At 37.8% G+C, this 19885-nt stretch overlaps 1 protein-coding gene across 1 annotated transcript; it reads right to left on the minus strand.

The window, feature by feature from the left end:
* Positions 1-10338: 10338 nt before the first annotated feature.
* GMNC (geminin coiled-coil domain containing) lies at positions 10339-19677 on the minus strand. The gene is made up of 5 exons (XM_013052604.2): positions 19386-19677; positions 17522-17696; positions 15684-15772; positions 13979-14095; positions 10339-12455 (listed from the first exon to the last, which is right to left on the minus strand). The coding sequence occupies exons 1-5, from the start codon at positions 19386-19388 to the stop codon at positions 11835-11837; spliced, it is 1005 nt and encodes a 334-aa protein (XP_012908058.1). The 5' UTR covers positions 19389-19677; the 3' UTR covers positions 10339-11834.
* Positions 19678-19885: the final 208 nt, after the last annotated feature.

The following is a 19885-nucleotide window of genomic DNA, read 5'->3' on the forward strand; positions in this document are numbered from 1 at the left end:
AGCAATCTACACATTTAATGCAATTCCTATCAAAGTACCATCCATCTTTTTCCAAGAAATGGAACAAATAATTCTAAAATTTATATGGAACCAGAAAAGACCTCGAATAGCCAAAGGGATATTGAAAAAGAAAGCCAATGTTGGTGGCATCACAATTCCGGACTTCAAGCTCTATTACAAAGCTGTCATCATCAAGACAGCATGGTACTGGCACAAAAACAGACACATAGATCAATGGAACAGACTAGAGAGCCCAGAAATAGACCCTCAACTCTACAGTCAACTAATCTTTGACAAAGCAGGAAAGAATGTCCAATGGAAAAAAGACAGCCTCTTCAATAAATGGTGTTGGGAAAATTGGACAGCCACATGCAGAAAAATGAAATTGGACCATTTCCTTACACCACACACGAAAATAGACTCAAAATGGATGAAGGACCTCAATGTGCAAAAGGAATCCATCAAAATCCTTGAGGAGAACACAGGCAGCAACCTCTTCGACCTCAGCCGCAGCAACATCTTCCTAGGAACATCGCCAAAGGCAAGGGAAGCAAGGGAAAAAATGAACTATTGGGATTTTATCAAGATCAAAAGCTTTTGCACAGCAAAGGAAACAGTTAACAAAATCAAAAGACAACTGACAGAATGGGAGAAGGTATTTGCAAACGACATATCAGATAAAGGACTAGTGTCCAAAATCTGTAAAGAACTTAGCAAACTCAACACCCAAAGAACAAATAATCCAATCAAGAAATGGGCAGAGGACATGAACAGACATTTCTGCAAAGAAGACATCCAGATGGCCAACAGACACATGAAAAAGTGCTCCATATCACTCAGCATCAGGGAAATACAAATCAAAACCACAATGAGATATCACCTCACACCAGTCAGAATGGCTAAAATCAACAAGTCAGGAAATGACAGATGCTGGCGAGGATGCGGAGAAAGGGGAACCCTCCTACACTGTTGGTGGGAATGCAAGCTGGTTCAGCCACGCTGGAAAACAGCATGGAGGTTCCTCAAAATGTTGAAAATAGAACTGCCCTATGACCCAGCAATTGCACTACTGGGTATTTACCCTAAAGGTACAAACGTAGTGGTCCAAAGGGGCACGTGCACCCGAATGTTTATAGCAGCAATGTCCACGATAGCCAAACTATGGAAAGAACCTAGATGTCCATCAACAGATGAATGGATCAAGAAGATGTGGTATATATACACAATGGAATACTATGCAGCCATCAAAAGAAATGAAATCTTGCCATTTGCGACAACATGGATGGAACTAGAGCATATCATGTTTAGCAAAATAAGTCAAGCAGAGAAAGACAACTATCATATTATCTCCCTGATATGAGGAAGTGGTGATGCAACATGGGGGCTTAAGTGGGTAGGAGAAGAATCAATGAAACAAGATGGGATTGGGAGGGAAACAAACCATAAGTGACTCTTAATCTTACAAAACAAACTGAGGGTTACTGGGGGGAGGGGGCTTGGGAGAAGGAGGGGTGGGGTTATGGACATTGGGGAGGGTATGTGCTTTGGTGAGTGCTGTGAAGTGTGTAAACCTGGCGATTCACAGACCTGTACCCCTGGGAATAAAAATACATGTTTATAAAAAAAAATTAAAAAATAAATTAATTAATTTTAAAAAATTGTGTAGATTATTTTAAAAATTTACAGCTCTTGGTTAAGCCTGGTACTCTTGGATCCATGCCTGAAACTAGTTTGTTGTCAGAAGGAGAGTAAATATCTCTATTCCTAAACCATATGAGTACGAAAAAGCCACAGGTGAGGCGATATGATACTTCAATAAAAGAAAAGTCTAAATCCTCCAGAAGAAAATGTAAGTGTAAAGTGGTAGTTTGGAGAGGGTGGGACTGGAGAATTGTGGGGAGGGGGGGTAGTTACTTATTTTCACAATCAACCCCTCATAACTCAAATTTTGAAATTCTTGTCACTTGACAGAATCATCTAGAGGGTTTAAGAGTCTCAATCACAACTTTTAGAAGAAAAAAAAAAGGTGTTGGTTCTATTGATCGAAGTAATTTTATTGAATTATGCTTCTAAGCAATACCTGAAATTTTCATGTCCATCATATATTTGAATGTCCTTTCCATATATGAGGCCCATAACAAATGCAGATATACATGTGTGCAATATTAGATGCAAGACTTTGCCTCATAAGACAACAAATTCTTCATGGGCAATATTCTCAAGAAATTATTTCTGGTCTTTCAAAACTAGAAGACTTAAATAGGTACTTTTTTAGCCACTCTGATTCCAACATAAGTCCTGGAGAATTTTTGCTATTTATTTTCAAATTCTTAAAAGTGTACATATTTTTTCATAAAGCAACTGAAATTCTAAGAAATAAACTGGGAAAATATGTTCCTACAAGAGTGTACACTGTTACATTATAGGTAAAAAATAAAATAGAAAGCAATCTTCATATCTGACAATAAGTAATTAGTTAAATATGTTACAGTATATTCACATAATAGTCATACAAAATATTAACTGAAAATCATATTGTATAAGGTCTTAATAATGAGAAAAAATGCTAGTGCTTCATAAGAAAGGTTATAACATTGCATATATAATATAAAGATCATATAATGTATATATACATAACTTTTTTATATATTTTTCAGTTCATGTTTTTAATGAAATGTATAAATGTGTATACAAACATGTAAGGTGAAGTACTTTGTAGAAATTTAATTTTTTTCTTTTTTGCTCTTTATATATTTGGTAATTTGTAACTTGCTTCTAAACACTTGATCAATGCAAAAGAAGGATACGTTGTAACTTACATTTATTTTACTATACATTTCAATTACCAGCTACAAATGAGTCCCAGTTATTTTCAAAAGGGCCTATAGCATTTCTTTGTTCAATTTAATTTTCACTCCCCACAAACACTTACAAGTGGCTTATTGAGAAACATGAACTCATTGAAGTATTGAGAAGATGTAGCTTATTGTTTTTTTCCTTTTGATGGTTTCAGTCTTATTGCACTGAAATACCTTTTCCATTTGTGGATAGATCTCATCAATTTTAGGTCATTTTTGTCCATGAAAATAAGTCCAAGTTCATGAAAAGTAGGTTAAACTTCAAGGCACTTTAGAATAGGGAGAGCTGCTCCAACTTTCCTCTTTTTTTTTTTTTTTTAAGATTTTATTTATTTATTTGACAGAGAGAGACCACAAGTAGGCAGAGAAGCAGGCAGAGAGAGAGGAGGAAGCAGGCTCCCTGCTGAGCAGAGAGCCCGACACAGGACTTGATCCCAGGACCCTGAGATTATGACCTGAGCCGAAGGCACAGGCTTCAGCCCACCGAGCCATCCAGGCACCCCCAACTTTCCTCTTTTAATTTGAGTACATATCTACATAACCAGATGAGGTTTAGCCTATGATTATTCATAGTTGCTGCTTTCCTGGATCATATGACTGTCTGTTTTCCTCTACATCCTCTACGCAGGCATCTAAATGTTGACTTTTCTGTATATTTTGGATGTATGTCTGGTTTGGTTGTGATAGAGTAAGGTTATAATAAGTGTTGTCCTAAAATTCTTTCCAGGTTAGTATTTATCACTCTAAAGAAGTCACAAATTGAAGAGTAGATTGTATGATCATGGTCCTTGTGGGATTTATTTATGTGAACTTTCTAGGGGAGAAGAACTACATAGCTTTGGCTTAATCCCTTCTAAAAAACTCCCTTCCCCTAACTTCAGCTCACACCACCAATGGTCTACCCTAGAGTCTCTTGCCTCTCATGTCCATTGCCTACGAGACAGAGTTCTCAGATTCAGCAGCTTCTCTCATGTGGATCGGCCACAGGAATCCCTTTCCCTTGAACAACTTTGGGAGTCCAGTTTCTCTACTGCCTCATCTTTCACTTCCCCTGCCATACAAGATCATACTGCTGTGGCCAGGGTCTACTCAAGAAGCAAAAGTTCACATCCTTTGCAGAAATGTCTGTTCATGTATGATCTCCCTGATATGAGGAAGTGGTGATGCAACATGGAGGATTAAGTGGGTAGAAGAATAAATGAAACAAGATGGGATTGGGAGGGAGACAAACCATAAGTGACTCTTAATCTCACAAAACAAACTGAGGGTTGCCGGGGGGAGGGGGTTTGGGAGAAGGGGGTGGGATTATGGACATTGGGGAGGGTATGTGATTTGGTGAGTGCTGTGAAGTGTGTAAACCTGGTGATTCACAGACCTGTACCTCTGGGGATAAAAATATATGTTTATAAAAAATACAAAATTTAAAAAAAAAAAAAAAAAAGTTCACATCCTTTTTCTCACTTGTGTCTTTTAATCTTTATATGATTCCCCCCTCCTATACCTACATTAGCTCCAAAGAAGAAATTCTCTTACCCTAATTTTAATGGGAAAATGCTTGTGGCAGACACTCTTATCAGTGAAGATTCCAAAAATATAATTCCAAAAATATAATTCCAAAAATGCAATGACTGTCACTATATATTCTCCGTAGTCCTCATGTTATATGTGTAGCATATTTAAGATCTTCAAAGAAAATTTAAAATAGCCTGTTAAACAAACAATAAAAAACCTAGGATCCTGAAACAAAACCAGTGATATGAATGAGGGTCAAGTGGTAATTTCTACTATCTACATCCCCTTACCTTTTTGAAGGGTCAGCCTCACTCAGTCTAAAGAAACTGAGAGAATTTTAAAAGGGATGTATAAAAGTTGACACTTACTAGTTACTATTCTAATGTCATTGTCAATAAGCATGAACATATTTAGTGAAATCATTTTAAGGATAGAAATAATTTATCTAAGTTACTGTCCTTACCCTTTGGGTTTTATAGGTTTCACCTTATTTTTATTATTAGCAGAACATTTTTAGAGGTTACAGCATGTTTCATTGTACAGAATTTTTTGCTGTATTCCAAGGGATACTTTATTTTATAGAAGTCTATCCAGCTGTCACCTGGGCTAGTCATCATTCTCTAAATATTCCTCATATTTTGCCTGCTGAGATTTTCTCCTTTTTTCCCCTTCTACCTTTACCTATACTGACGCAATTCTAACTTTATACCCAACGAATGTCTCTGACCTCAAGTGTTCAGTGAATTCTTTCTTAGTTTCCCTCCACTACCAACTTGTGAACTCTTTTAAGGCATGGGCTATGGTACATAGAACATAAAATTATACTTTTATAGTGGGAAAACAGTGAGTATTTACTGAAGTGAATCAGTAGAAATATGTATAAGTGATTTTTAGTGTTGCATTTTATGAAGTATGAAAGTTTCCACTCAAAATTAAATGGAAATGTAATTTTTTTCTGTGTGAAGGTTGTGATAAATGACTGAATCTTAACTTAGACGTGATCTTTTCATAATATAAGATTGTGGGATAGAGCCAACATTACCTCCATTTTACAGCTGAATACAATTTGACCTTAGGACCACATGGGGGTTAGAGGGACTGACCCCCTCCACAGTTGATAATCTATGTACAATGCTTGACCCTTCAAAAACTTTACTAATAGATGACTACTGACCTGAAGTTTTACCAATAACATAGTCATCTAACACCTATTTGTATGTTTTATATATTATGTACATATTCTTACAATATAGTAACTAGAGAAAAGAAAATTTTATTAAGAAAAGCATAAGGATGAGGAAACACATTTTAATACTGTACTGTAGTTTTTAAAAAAATCTGCATACAAGTGGACCAGTGCAGTTCATGCTGTTCAAGGATCAACTGCACATTGAGGCTAAGGAAGATGGAATTAATTTCTGAGGTCATGCACCTGTGAATGAAGGAATCTGACTTGTTGAGCAGAGCTCTTTGTGCATGATATCACTGCACAATAAGAAAGGGGAGTGTGAATCTTTGTCTATATTCTTATCTACTATATGAATAAATTCTAAGAATTATTATAGATATTAAACAATCTCTTAAAAGCTCATTCTAAGGTCCTGAAAAGGATACTATATGCATGTGACAAAGTGCTATTGTATGTCTCCAGTCCTTTTCCTTCTATTGTTGCTAACAGGATGGTTCACAAGAAACCCTATGCATCCTCTATCATTTCAAAAGAAAGCAGCATATTCATTAAAGCTACTGTAGAAGTGTGGAGTGAGGACCCTAGAATGGGTTGGGTGAACTACTTATGATCCTTAAAAGCAAGAGAAAGAAGGGCTAAGGCTCTGGCAGTATGGTGCTCCACTGTCAAAGGAGGCTGAGATTCCTAGGGGGCACGCACAGCTCTAGTAATGGATGGCACCATGGGCTGCACTGTGCAGATGTCACTCCCTTGTTCCACCCATGGCAACTCCCTTGTGTGCCAGGGATGGAAGAAGAATGACTTTGTGGCTTCTGTAAAGTAGCAAATCTCAGGAGACCAAATGAAAAGATGGGTGTTTTTTGGCCTTTTGCCTGACTGAAACAAGAGGTTCTAACCTCTCGTTGCACAGTTATTAGAGGGCTTCTGGTCTCAGGTTCAGAGCAATTGGGGGACCCTAAGGAAACATTACCTTTAGAAAGCTCATGGTTATAGATCTGAAATCCTGGGTCTCATCCCAGGGGGATCAGGCACTGGGTATTAAGAAATCACCTTGAAACACCCTTTCTACAACTTATTATTTCAGATTATAAGCTTGGAAGAGAGATGAAGGGAGAAAAAAAAAAAAAACACATCTGCTGTGTGCCTGAAAAGGTATTATTTAACCCCTGACTTCCAAAGTGAGCATATTGAATGCCTCCTTTGTGTTAGGAGTTGGATCAGCATTGTAAATATGCTTCTTCAGTTACTTTACTGTCCTTTGGAGCTATACTTAAAAGGATTGCTAGGAGGGAGTAAGGTCCTGCCTCAAACAGGTGTAAAATCTGTTTCCTATACAAGTGAAAAAGAGAGAGCCTGCATGAACATTGTTTATGAAGTGCTACATTAAGCTTTTCTATTAGCAGAAGCAATCAGAAGAGATATTTCTCTTTTCATTTATTCAACTTTTTTCATTTAAGAAGCATACTAACGCTTTTTACCATAAGTAGCATATCTTTTCCATCCTACTCTTTTTATCCCAAATTTCTGCAATAATTCTCAATTTATTCACTTCTTTCTTAATGAAATGATAGAGGATGAATTCAGTGTCTTATGAGCAATCCCTTTTAGCAATGATAGGATTAAGAGACCTGGACGCAGGTGAGCCCTCCAATGAATGTAAGCAAAGATGTCAGAGCCCCTCCATACTTTAAGGGCCCTGGTTCTGAGACCTACAATCATTTGTACCAGACAGGACTGTAAGCCCATTTACTGGTACCAAACATCATGACTGTGTGATATAGTAGAGAATTGGACCCAAAATCAGTGCCAGGATTTACCTTGGGTTTCAAATACTTACTAGAACATGATGCATAAAAAAAAAAAAACTTAGAACCAGTTTTCTCATCTGTAAAATGGGAATCAAGATACCTACTTCTTCCTGATGTTTCCAATAACCTGTCCTGATGACATTCAAGGGTCATTTAAAGTGAGTGAGTCATAGATGTAATGGTCTCCAAGAAAAAAAAAATCAATCAAATATCCCTGTAAGGACACTAAATAACAACCAGATTATCCAAGACTGATAATAGGAGAATCTCCATGTAGCAATGGATTCCTGGCCTGACATGTAAGTCTCAAACCATTTTCTATTTATATCAATCTTCCTCTTAGGGATGGATATGGGCCTATCTAGTGAATACAGGGGAAATCTGCCCATGATTACCAGACTGTTCTTTCTAGAACATTTAACTGAGGGTTTATTCATCTTAGGGAATTACAGTGTAAAGAACAAGGAGAAAGTCACAAAACCGGAAAACTTATGGGATATAGCTTGCTACTCTTCAAATTTACATTGCCTATCCCACCCTGGTTTCTGTTATGCTTTTGTGTAACAAGTACTATCTCAACACCCTTCCATAATCTGTCCGTATTCATCAGTCTTATTTTAGATCCCAAACCAAATTCTTGACGATATTCCTTGACCTATAGATCCAGGTATAGCTAAAGCATAGACTTGTCGGTTATGAGAGCTAATTATTCCCTTGCTTTGATTAAGCATGTTTATGTTTCTCTCAATTATAGACAAGTTGGTTTGAGCACCTATTTTATCCTTTATTTCCTAGAGAGCTGGACACAGGCTATTATCCTTTTAATAAGCACCTCTATTATTAATTTTACCACTATTGGGAAATTAAAATATGTATTATTTCAATGCATATTTGTGGCAGAAATGAGAACTGACAACTGTTTTTCATCTGTTCTTCAACTCATTAAAAAACATTTCTAAAATAAGGGCCAAAAGTAGGAGTAAGTTTTTCCCATTACTTTATTTATTAGACATTAATTCATTACAAAATTGACTCACATATAATTAGAAATATTTTAAATCACAAACAAATCAAAGTCATTTAAAATATTAAATGTTAAATTATATTTTACATTTATAGAATATCCACCATAAGAATTATAACTGGATGTCTGGTTTTGCTCATGTAACAAAAAAAATGTAGATAAAATATGACAAATATGTTAAGAAATATACTTACATCATGCAACTTGTAAACCAATTTTATTTGGTTTCATGAAAAATAAAGAAAAAATGAGACATCTAATATTTATGCACATGAATCTTCTGGTAAACTGAAATAAATGTAAATTTGTGTATCCTGACTTTATAGACAAGAAGTAAACTTGTAAAAAATTATCACTGGATGTCTAAACTCTATTGGTTCCTTTGATTCTGTGATATAGGTTGGTTGTTGAATTAATTTGTCACATTGAAAAAAAATCTTTTTTTGAAATAGATAAAATGGAGCAATTTTTTCCCATTGATTCACAGTTTTTTTTTATCCAGTTTTTCAAAATTATGGTTTAGCACCACCACAGTTTTAAATTAATCCCATTCATTGTCACCTACATAACTGAGGTTTTCAAGTGCCTTTATGCTCCAGATATTAGCAAGATACAAATAGGCTTTATTTTCACGTGATCAGAGAACATTGGAAATGTCACCACATTTTAAAAATTGATGCCAGATACTAGTTTTTATGGGAGGTTAGGTTGCACCTGACTTTTTAGACCATTAACATCCGAAGGCCTCGTGAATGTATCCTAGATAAGGAAAAGAACTCTTTGACCCTAAATGCTGAAGATTGGTCTGGCCACATACGTCATACAAAAGAGGTACAGATCAATAGGATTATGGTTAAAACCTAGGAGAAGAAAATCTATTATACTAGAAAATGTTACATACAACATAAAGGTATTATTCATCACAAGCACAAGTTCTTAGTTTTTATTTCTCCTCTTACATTAATAAAATATTACCTGTGGATTACAGGAGTGGCATGGTAAAACCATAACAGAATATATATACTTAGGTGAGAGAAATTTCCAGTTTCTCAAACATCAACAAAAGAACTTTTATACATAATGCAAATGAGTAGCAAATGTCTATAGATATGTAGTCCCAAGAAGATGTGGTAATTTTCTTTCATCCATGGTATAAGCCAGAGCAAGTTACCATAATTTATCACAGGAGTGCTGTAATTTCTTTAAACCAGGCTGAGATCAAGCTTCATTTAAAAATAGTTAAATTTTATAAGGCTCTGTTTTATCTACCAAATGCACTGTGCTAAGCCTGGGTGTTTCCTCACAGTATATAACTTGTGATAAGGCACACAAAAATGCAAAATAAGTATTTGTTGACTGATCAGTTTTGTTTTACAGCTATATCATTTAATCTTTTGAAGTAGTTATGTTGCTTTCTTGATTCCTAGGGTGTTAAAGTACAATCAAATTTAATTAATCTTAATTCTTAAATTTGTTATTTTAAAAAGATAAATTTCACCCACCAGGGGCACAGATACTGCAGTGTTAAGCACTTCTTTGTTACTACTTTTGTTTTGTTTTAGAAAATAGAGTGTGTTCTGCCTCTTCCTAAGTCATGAAAATACTCTGGAGAATAATATTAGTTAATATCTTAGTTTCTGAAACTTCATGGATTATAAAGAAAAGTAGAGGTTAAGAAAACTTTCTAAAACAGATTACTTGCTCACAATCACCAAAATAAAGCAAAAACCAAACAGCAACAGCAATGAAAGTCATGTCTTGGTTACAAAGAATCCCAAAGGGCACAGTCATGTTCTCAGGCACTGATGGTACAACATGTCTTATTGAGAGGTGGGAACAGAAAAACAGGAAAGAAGTTCACCCTGGTGGATCTTATTGCTAACTGACGTTTTCTCCAAAAAACAGAGGTACACGTCGTTGATATGTAAATTATTCTGCAAAAGATAGAGAGCTTGAGGAAAACTAACATAAGCACTAAGAATATATTTTTTTTATTTAGAAAGAGAGAAATCTTTGATGTCAAAATTTACATTATATTTATGCACACTTATTTAAAAATTATTATCTCTATTTGTTAGATGCAAGTTACTCTCACATACTTAGACTGAATTAACCTATAACATGGGCTCATACCAGAAAAAGAATACTGTGATCAGAGCAATGGTTTCTTGTGTCGACTACAAATGGCTCATGTTTAAGAAAAATTGTATGTAAAGCTCATCCAACATACCTATAGTGTCTATCAAAACTAAAGAGAAGAGTGAGCTGGGCTGGCAGTGCTGGAGTAAAGCTGATGGACCTAGCCTCCGTTTATAGAATGTTAGTGATGGTCTCATCTATCTTCTGTATTCTGCAGCCAGGAAAACTGAATCTTCACTGTTGGGAATTAGGTTTCTCAAGGTCACAGCAAATATTGGCTCTGAGTCTCATGAGGGTGGCCACAAGGTCTAACTTGCTCTCATTTATTCCATCACCACCCCATAGGACAGCGCCTGGTACATGGCAGATGTTGTACAAATATTTTGCGTGGGCCAATGAATGGAAAACTGAGTAGATGAGTAAGTGAATGAATGAGGGAGACAACCACAGAGTTTGGCTAGACAATACTGGCAGGACCAGACCCTTGACAGCATCTGGGCGATTAAGATGACAACTTGTTATCAAGCATCCCTTAGCCATGTTCTAGTTTGAGTCATGTTGGTTAAAGAGGCAATGCCAGGTGCATATAGAAGCTGATATACTGTGGCATATCTTGAATTAATTTTAATTATTTTTCATCTTTTAATTTATCAGTGGTATTTCTTATTCAGTAGATTTGCAACTCATTGAAGAGGCTCTTTGTCAACTTCACAGGGCACATAACTTCCTGAACTGCTCTACACGTGGCACTGCTCACATCTACATTATGTCTTTGGGAATGATGATGTCCAGAGACCCTTGTTTCTACCCCACCCCCAAGATCGGAGCACTCAAGAACAAACACTTGGAGCAATAATAGTGTTCACTCTCGAGGCAGTTTTCAGAAATGAAGAAGAACAGGACAGGATAAAAGTGAGAGGGTAGAGACTATGAACATTTAAACTGCTTGACGAAAGGAGAAAAGCTCTTAGACTTGTTATAATTGGAACAGCATATGTAGGCCTCGAAGGAATATTCGGGCAATTGGAAAATACCTTTTCAGGTACAGGGCGAAGGGATGAAGTCAACAGCAGGTGTTGGTGTGTAAACAAGTCAAATTTAGGTGAAAGAAGATCAGGCATGTTTCATTATGGATTCGTGGAAGCTGTTCTCTGCGGATTTAAGTGGGTAATTGAGAGTGACATTTAAAGTGGCAGGAGACAGTCAGGGCAAAAGCTTCTGTGTTCCAAATAGTCAGGTTCAAGTGCAAGAGAGGTCTTTGTAAACAGAGTTTATAGCAGTCTTTCATGATAGAAGGGAGGTCACTAAGACTGCTTAGGGACCCAGGTAAACTTCCAGCCTCCCTCCTCATCTCGACAAACAAAGGCTTGTCCCTGGTGGAAGGAATGAGTTTTCACATTACAGTGAGGGCTCAGGGATGTGGAAAAGGCCATCTCTGTTTTATTGGGTGACACATCAGAAGTATAGTAAGGAGAAGTTTGCAGCCCTCCTGGGGGATTTGAAAGTTGAGGGAGGAAGTGAAAATCTTCCCTGTGCCCAGCAGTGCCATGTGAGGGGGTTGCTGGGTTGCCTCCATAGTCAATTGGCAGATCCTCCCTGGGGACATTTTCATAATCAACTGCATCATCCAGAAATGGAGGAAATGTGCTGGCAATTCTTCTCGGATGAGAGGAGTGGGCACTGTAGTTAGCTGATAAAGTGTCATCGATGGTGTTGAGGTCTTTTAACCCAAGGGTCTGAAGAACCCAAGGGTCCACAGGGGGCCCAGGTTGTCCTTCACAGTTAGCAAATTCACTAGAGAGGTTTCTCTTGGCATTTTTGTGGTGGGGGATCTCAGGAGGAAAGTATCTTTGCTCTTTGGGTTTCCTCTTTCCCTTTCTGAATTGCCCAAATGCTTTGGAGAACTCATCTGATGACAGCAATTTCTAAGGAAGTAGTATTTGGAAAATACACAGTCAGATAGTCAACCAAGATAATTTCTTTACTGCTATCTAATTAAACTTCCTTCACATATTTACTAATGATCTTAATTCCTTAAAAACATGATTAAAATTCTATTCTCTCACACATACACTATGTAAAAGTAATTGGATTCATTTCTGATTCTAAATTAAAATATAGAGTGACAAGTAACTACCTGGAAACCACAATTCATGTTTTTTACTAATCATTTAAAAGTTGAAAGAAATGAATAATTTCTTTAAATTTTCAATTCATGGAAATAATTATCATTATAATAATGACAATAACAGTAACTATCATGTATTGAATGCTGACTACATGTATATTCATCTCATTTTATAAAATCCACTTTAGTGAAGAAACTGAGGCATGGACATATTTGAGTCTTACTAAGGGCCGTGCAGCCTACATTAAATCTAATCATCTGAATCTAGACAGAGCGACTGATTGAAACAATATCTAACACTGATTCTTCTTATTCTGCTAACTGTCAGACCACTTTCACATGATATGTATTATTCCACACTTTGAACAAAAATACTGTCTAATCAATCTCATTTACTAATTTAATGCATGTCCTTTTTTACAAAATGGTGGCTGAAGTTATGAGCCCAAGCTCCTAACTGTGAGATGTGCTCCTTTTCTTAACAAAGCTGACTGGATTGTAAAGGAATTGTAAAGGAATCAGATATGATACCCTTTCTTCTCTCAACTGTTATTTCCAGTGAAGTGGTAAGAAGCATCATCAATTTAAATAAAATAATGTCAAATAATGCAGCTTGTCTAGTGGCAAGGTAAAGATTGATAACAAAGCAATAATGATAACAGAACGGCAAAAAGATAACAAAAATACAAAACACAAAAGAAAAGAAGAAGAACAGAAAGAGACTATGGACAAACTATTTGTCCTTGAGTTAGAAATAGTCCATTCTAAAAGGATAAGATAAAAAGGTTCACTAAAAGATAATGTAATTGGTGATACATAATTGCCAGTCAAAAGATCTGGGCTCCAGCCCTATTCATAACATTTCAGAGCTGGGAGATTCTTAAAGAATCTTTTAGCCCCTACATTTACGGATGAAGGTAAGTGAGGCTGAGTGACAGAGAAATGTACTCAAAGTCAAGCAGGTAATTAAAAAAACCAAGTGTCTTTCAGATCTGATTCCCACTCCAGTGTTCCATCCATTTAACTCTACCTTTTGATTAACCTCTGCTGTCTTAGCGATTCCCTGGACTGGCTTACGATTCTTAAGCAACTCTTTGGGTAATATATGGCTAAAATATGCAGTCTGGATTCTTCCAAGAAATAATACATAAAAATTCTTGAGGAAGTGCTATATTTCTTTCAGAAAAATCCATCTAGCCTATGAATGCCTTTGAAGCCATGCTGTTCAATACACCTCCTACACTTAATCAAGCAGTGTTAGCCAAGTGGTCTCGGTTCTCAAATCACTGCTCGGCTCTTACAAAGGGGGTAGTTACATACCTTGGCCTTTTCCTCAAGACATTTAACCAAAGCAGAATTCAGGTATTGTCTGAGATGGTTATTCTCTTCATGTAACCTAGCAAGTTCTTCTTCCTTCTGCACCAGAGTATCTTGGAGCTGCAAAAAGCATACAATGGTGAAGGCCCCTCTACTATATTGACTTTGTAACCTTATAATAATGCCACTGATCCTTAACCTGCTTAAACTTGATTATTATTCTATTTGTTTTATGAACCAAACCTCAGGGAGCCCTTGTCCTCTAAGGCCTAAATTCAATCTACACCCACCTACCACCCCATTGTTCAGTTTTGTGCTCTGAACTTTTTATTCATTGCAAAGTATTTGAAGAGATTATATGACTTTTAAGATTGTAACCACAAGGGGATCGGGAAGGTCTATAGGAAAATGAGCTGTGTGCAACTGTTTAAATATAGAAAAATGTGTTCAGAAAGGTTTCGCTGGACTCTTTCCTTGAATGTTAAGAAAAGAAGAAAAACAAGGAGGGGGTTTGCTTCCCTCATCTTCAGATTGATCTGTTTGTATATCCACTAGATTAAATTACTCTCTCAGGAACAACAACAAATAAAACATGGAAAATGAAACATTCTTTGCAAAACCTAAATAATCATCATCGCTTCTCCAAGTGAAGGCCTATGTTTATAGATTAAAAATACAAGCACACAGGGTGCCTGGGTGGCTCAGGGGGTTAAAGCCTCTGCCTTCAGCTCAGGTCATGATCCCAGAGTCCTGAGATCGAGCCCTGTGTAGGGCTCTCTGCTCAGCGGGGAGCCTGCTTCCTCCTCCTCTCTCTCTCTCTCTCTCTCTCTGCCTGCCTCTCTGCCTACTGTGATCTCTTTCTGTCAAATAAATAAATAAAATCTTAAAAAAAAATACAATCACACTCAGTATATCATTTGGTCTTGGCAACAACCCTCTCAGGAAGGCATCATAAATCTTTCAATGTCCTAGGTAAGGTAAAAGAGGATTCAAGAGGTCATATAATTACAATGTGTGAAGTCAGGGCCTGACTGTAGGTCCTCCTACAGGGTTTTGGATGTTGTTGTTGACTTTGTCGTTGTTGTTTTTCCCTGTGACACTGATCATCTATCTTCATGTCCATCCTCTGGACATATATCCACTTTGGCTCTAAGCTGAAAGCAATATATGAATTTAACCAGGGAAAAGAAGCAAGGTGACATCAAGAGACTATGTTAAGAATAAACTGCATGCAAAGTGAAGCAAGTCAACCTGAGAATGACAAATGCCGTATGATTTCACTCAAACAAGCCAACAAAAAACAGGATCAGACTTATATAGAGAACAAACTGATGGCTGCCAGAGGGAAGGGGGTGCATGGATGGACCAAATGGGTGAAGAGTAGGGACAGATAAGGGTTTCTAGCTATGGAATGAGTAAGTCATGGGAATAAAAGGCACAGCAAGGAGAATACAGTTAACGTTATTATCGTAGTGTTGTACGGTGACAGATGGTAGCTACGCTTGTGGTGAGGATAATGTATAGAGAAGCTGAATCACTATGTTATACACCTGAAACTAATATAACATTGAGAGTCTGTTAGACTCAAAAATAAATAGATAACCAAATAAATAAATAAGCAAATAAGTAAGTAAAAGTGGGAAAAAAAAAAAAAAGACTACATGGAACATGTCGGTCCAGTCTCAGTATTCTGACGAGCTACACATACCTGCTTGTTTCTGTAGAGCTGAGAGGAAAGCTGAGCTTCTTCCCATGAACACGAGTTAGGAGCAGGGAAACTGGAGTCACAGGATGATTCTTTGTGAAAATACCAAATGGATAAGTGAGAAAACACCCTTGCAGTTTTTGTGTAATACAGAGCTCATTGAAGGATTTCAGACATTTTAATAGATTCAATTACCTTTCTAAAAATAGCTATAGCCTCTACACAGGAAACAACATATTTAAAGCCTTTCAGAAGGGATAACTGTGCTGTGAAAGATAAATATTTATAGACTACATGCCCAAATGGCTGAAAGGGTGAATTTTTAGGAGCTAAGAGGTCCATATTTCTTCTTAATATATAAATTTCCACCAGCTAAATTTATAAAAACCATCCCATCTGTACTACAAATTCACTCAGATATTTATTGATCCTTCCCCAATTCAGCATAACATTGCAATTCCACTATGTTTTCCAAGTTTCTATCTTACTTTCTAAGGTTTCGTGTTTGATAACATAGTGTTTGGTTCTAGAATCAAATGCTATTCTTGATGTTACTATTTCTCCCCAGATGAAAATCTCTGCCTATTTGCATGCCAGTTAAAGCTGATGGAGAGTACTCAGAATTATGAGTGGTAGCATTTCCTACTTTAAAGTAATTTGGATCTTGTTTCTCTGAAGACCTTGATGAAAATCTCCAAACTGTACCCTGAACTCAGTGTAGGAAGTGGTGGCACTTCCTACTTTAAAATAATTTGGATCTTGTTTCTCTGAAGACCTTGATGAAAATCTCCAAACTATACCATGAACTGTCTTTTATGCATTGGTGGAGTTTTTTTTTTTTTTTTCCATATTTGATAGCAAACTATGAGTAAAAACTATGTTTGGGCATTCTATATTGGTTTATTTTTATTTTATTTTCCTCATCTAGTACAGTCTGACTCTTCTCCATCTCTACTGAAACTGACATATTACTGAAATATTTTTTACTGAATTAGAATGATGAGTAGGGAGACAGGAATCAAATTTTATACAGTTTGGTTTCATATTCTTGGGCATTCTGTCTTCTTTGCTGCTTGCAGCAGAAAACTAAAGTTGAACAACTCCCTTCCTGACATATATGTGTGTTTCAATATTTTGGGGCTTTTCTTTTTTTTTTTTTTTTCTCAAATTCACATGCACACAAAATAATGTGGCTGAACCAGGAATTCAGATACTTAATTCTGAAATGTCTACCAGTTTTTCTAGAAACTGATTGTTAATATATAAATTCCTTTAATATTTATAAATACTCCTTACTAAGCCCCAGGTGATAATTAATATACGATTTTCATCACAAAGTTATCTCTCCTTCCAAAGCTGACATCTTCTTTGAGCAAAAGGAATCATTTTTTTTTTTTCCTTTTACAGGATGCTCTTCATAGAATTTCCTTAGGAAATAAAAGAGTAAGTTATTAGTTTTCCTTGTCTCCCTCTTAAACTCAGGGGAACTTTCCTGAATTCCAAAAGAAATGCTCCAACTGGTATCTTGACAGTATTTGTTTATAAAATTTTGACACAACCCTAAATCCCTTAGTGGGTTGGAAGTCTCTAGGAACTGTTAAGTGTGGGGAGAAATACATATTGTATACTGTCCAGTGGACAAAGACAAGACTCCCATTTTCACTATCTGGCAAGTATAGAAAAGCAGCTTGTTTAGGCTGTGAAATTCAGGAGTCTGTGGGCTTTCTTCAACTTCCCATAGCATCTCTTCTTCTACAGGGTTCTGGCCCATGATGCTTTGCAACTATGGGTGCTGGAAAAGGGCTTCAGACCTACCAGGAAAGCAGACGAGCAGAACTTACCCAGTGCCTGTGGTGCTTGTTGGGGCTCTCTGTTGTCCAGGAGACCAGCAGCCCAGAAAGAGACCCAAGTCTCCGTGGAAACGTCAACACTAGATTCTGACGTTGTAGTGGAATACGGGCAATTATAACTCTGACCTCCTACAAAGTACTGGTCTTGGCAAGGCAGAACAGTGTTCTGTGAAAGTCAGTAGGAAGGATCAGAGCAGGGGTGGGGAAGGTCCCAGGAGATGGGGTGATTGGGATTTGGAGGGGAAGAAGGATGGAAGAAAGAGACACGAATTACATGCAATGAATCAAAAATCAGTACAGGTGTTAAGCACTGATTCCAGATTAATTCAAGCAGCCAAAACACATAATCACTAAAAGGGAATCAGCCTCTTGGTTTACCCAGTACTTTCCTGAGGACCTCTCAGCAAAAAAAACAGGTTAGTATTGGATGGACCAAATTTGTAAATATCCAGGAGTACTCTCTGTTTCTATGACTGAGTCATCTTACAGGCTATGCAGGATCTATGTAAAAGGAATTCTACTTACTGATTGAAAGACCTAAGAACTATTTGGCTCTTTCTAATAAATAACTTAATTATATTTCTAATAACCTTGGAAGACACAGAGCCCAGAATGCTAAGGCTGAAATGGACTGAATATAACATATAAGGAAAACTCCTTATTTTAGCTTCTTAGTTTCTCAATTATAAACTTACTCCATTTCTTCCTTCCTCCTTCCTCCGGCTTTAAATGCTGCTGGATCCTATGGTGCTCCAAATGGTTTGAAATGGACTTACTGACATATAGATACATTCCAGAGATAACTAAATACATTTGCTCCTCCAAGCACAAGCACATATAGTCACTCCAAGTAAAAATACCATCAGAGCTGAAATATGTTAGCCGAGACAGCAGGCTCTAGCTCTCTCCAGCACTAGGTCTCTATGCCCTTGCAAAGTTATCTTGCCACTACTAACTGTCTGGCATCTATTCTGCACTGTGTTCTGAGCCAGTGAACAACCTCCTGCCCCCGACTCCTCAAACTTCAAACACACACTCTTTCCAAATATCCAAGCAAGGGCAGATATGCAGCTTTCCTGGGTTAATTTGTACAACAGTCCATTCTGAATTATTTGTCAATGTTTAATCAGGTAAAAAGCCATTCATTTCAGCAGAGCTCAGCTTTGGACAAACCTCTTTTTGACCACTACAAGTCTTTTGTTGACTTGAGGACTTTCTTGGGCATAACATAAACAGAGAGAAAATAAATAATAAGGAGAGAGAGACACACGGAGAAAAGTTAATTAAGTCACAATTTGTTAATATTCCCAGTAAGCTAAGTCTTGAAAAAGTCCAGTCTTGAAGCAAGTCCAGCTTGGGCAGTGCAGACCAAAGAAATTCAGCCCAAAGTTTATCAAGGACTATTTTCTTTTATTCTAAAAGCATGTTTGTAAGCTCTTTCCCTGAGGTTATTATTGAAATCAAAGCTGAACTATTATGCAATTGACACCCGAGAAGAAAACAAATCTCAAACACCCCTAGACTAACTCAAATCCAAATGTTTGCAAATATGCGTCTAATCTAGAGGAAACAGGTGGAAAGAAAAGTGAGTGCAGGTATAGAGGAAGAGAAAGTTTAGGAGAAAGTACAGAAAGTAGAAATAACAGTGGGTAGAAGGATGAGAGAGATGGGGAATGAGAAAGAGAAGATGGGGGGAAATAAGCAGATGACGCAGCAGAAAAGACCCCTTTTCCTGGGCAAGGTAGCCCAGAAATCTTGCATCCAAGGCGGAAGAAATTCTAAATGCAGAGTTTACTAGTTCTCAGAGCCCCCAGGTTTCCCCAGCGCATTACCTAAACGCTGGCTCCTCACTTACCATCTTGCAGTGGAAGAAGGCGCTGCAGAAACTGAGCCTTCAATTTTTCGGAAAGCCGTGGGAGCTTTAAATGGGACTGAGGGGAGGGGCTAGGAGAGGCGAGTTCTAATCTGCGGGAACTCCCAGTGACGCCTGGGACTCCGAGCGAGCACCGCCCTCGGATTTGGTGCGAGGCTGTCAAACTGGTGACGTGGGTCAGCAGACCTGAAGCCAAAGTCACCGGCACTCGGGGCGACGGCCGCGCGGGGACCTTAAGACCTGTGAGCCCTGCCGCGGCGCTCAGTGGCCCGGTGCGCCGCGCGGCTTCAAAACCCGCGCGGTGCCCGCTCCCTGCCAGCTCTCTGCCTGCGGTCGGCGGGGAGTTGGGGTGGGCGGGGACCGCGCCGCCCGCCGGACTGGGCGAACCCGGCTCCCCGAGCGGGGCGGGGTGGACTGTCGGCCCTGTGGCCCGGGGAATCAGGGTCAGAGAAAGCCCAGAGCAGGGTCTCGGGGATCAGAGC

This window comes from Mustela putorius, unplaced genomic scaffold (assembly GCF_011764305.1).
Source record: "Mustela putorius furo isolate JIRA1106 unplaced genomic scaffold, ASM1176430v1.1 tig00003834_pilon_pilon_pilon, whole genome shotgun sequence".
NCBI lineage: Eukaryota > Metazoa > Chordata > Mammalia > Carnivora > Mustelidae > Mustela > Mustela putorius.

Excerpts from the sequence above, each read along its gene's own strand:
- GMNC (XM_013052604.2), bottom strand. Across the intron at positions 15,773-17,521 it reads ACAAGCACCACAGGCACTGG|AATCATCCTGTGACTCCAGT; the intron begins GTAAGTTCTGCT and ends ATTTTCACAAAG. Across the intron at positions 12,456-13,978 it reads GTCTTGAGGAAAAGGCCAAG|AAATTGCTGTCATCAGATGA; the intron begins GTATGTAACTAC and ends CTACTTCCTTAG.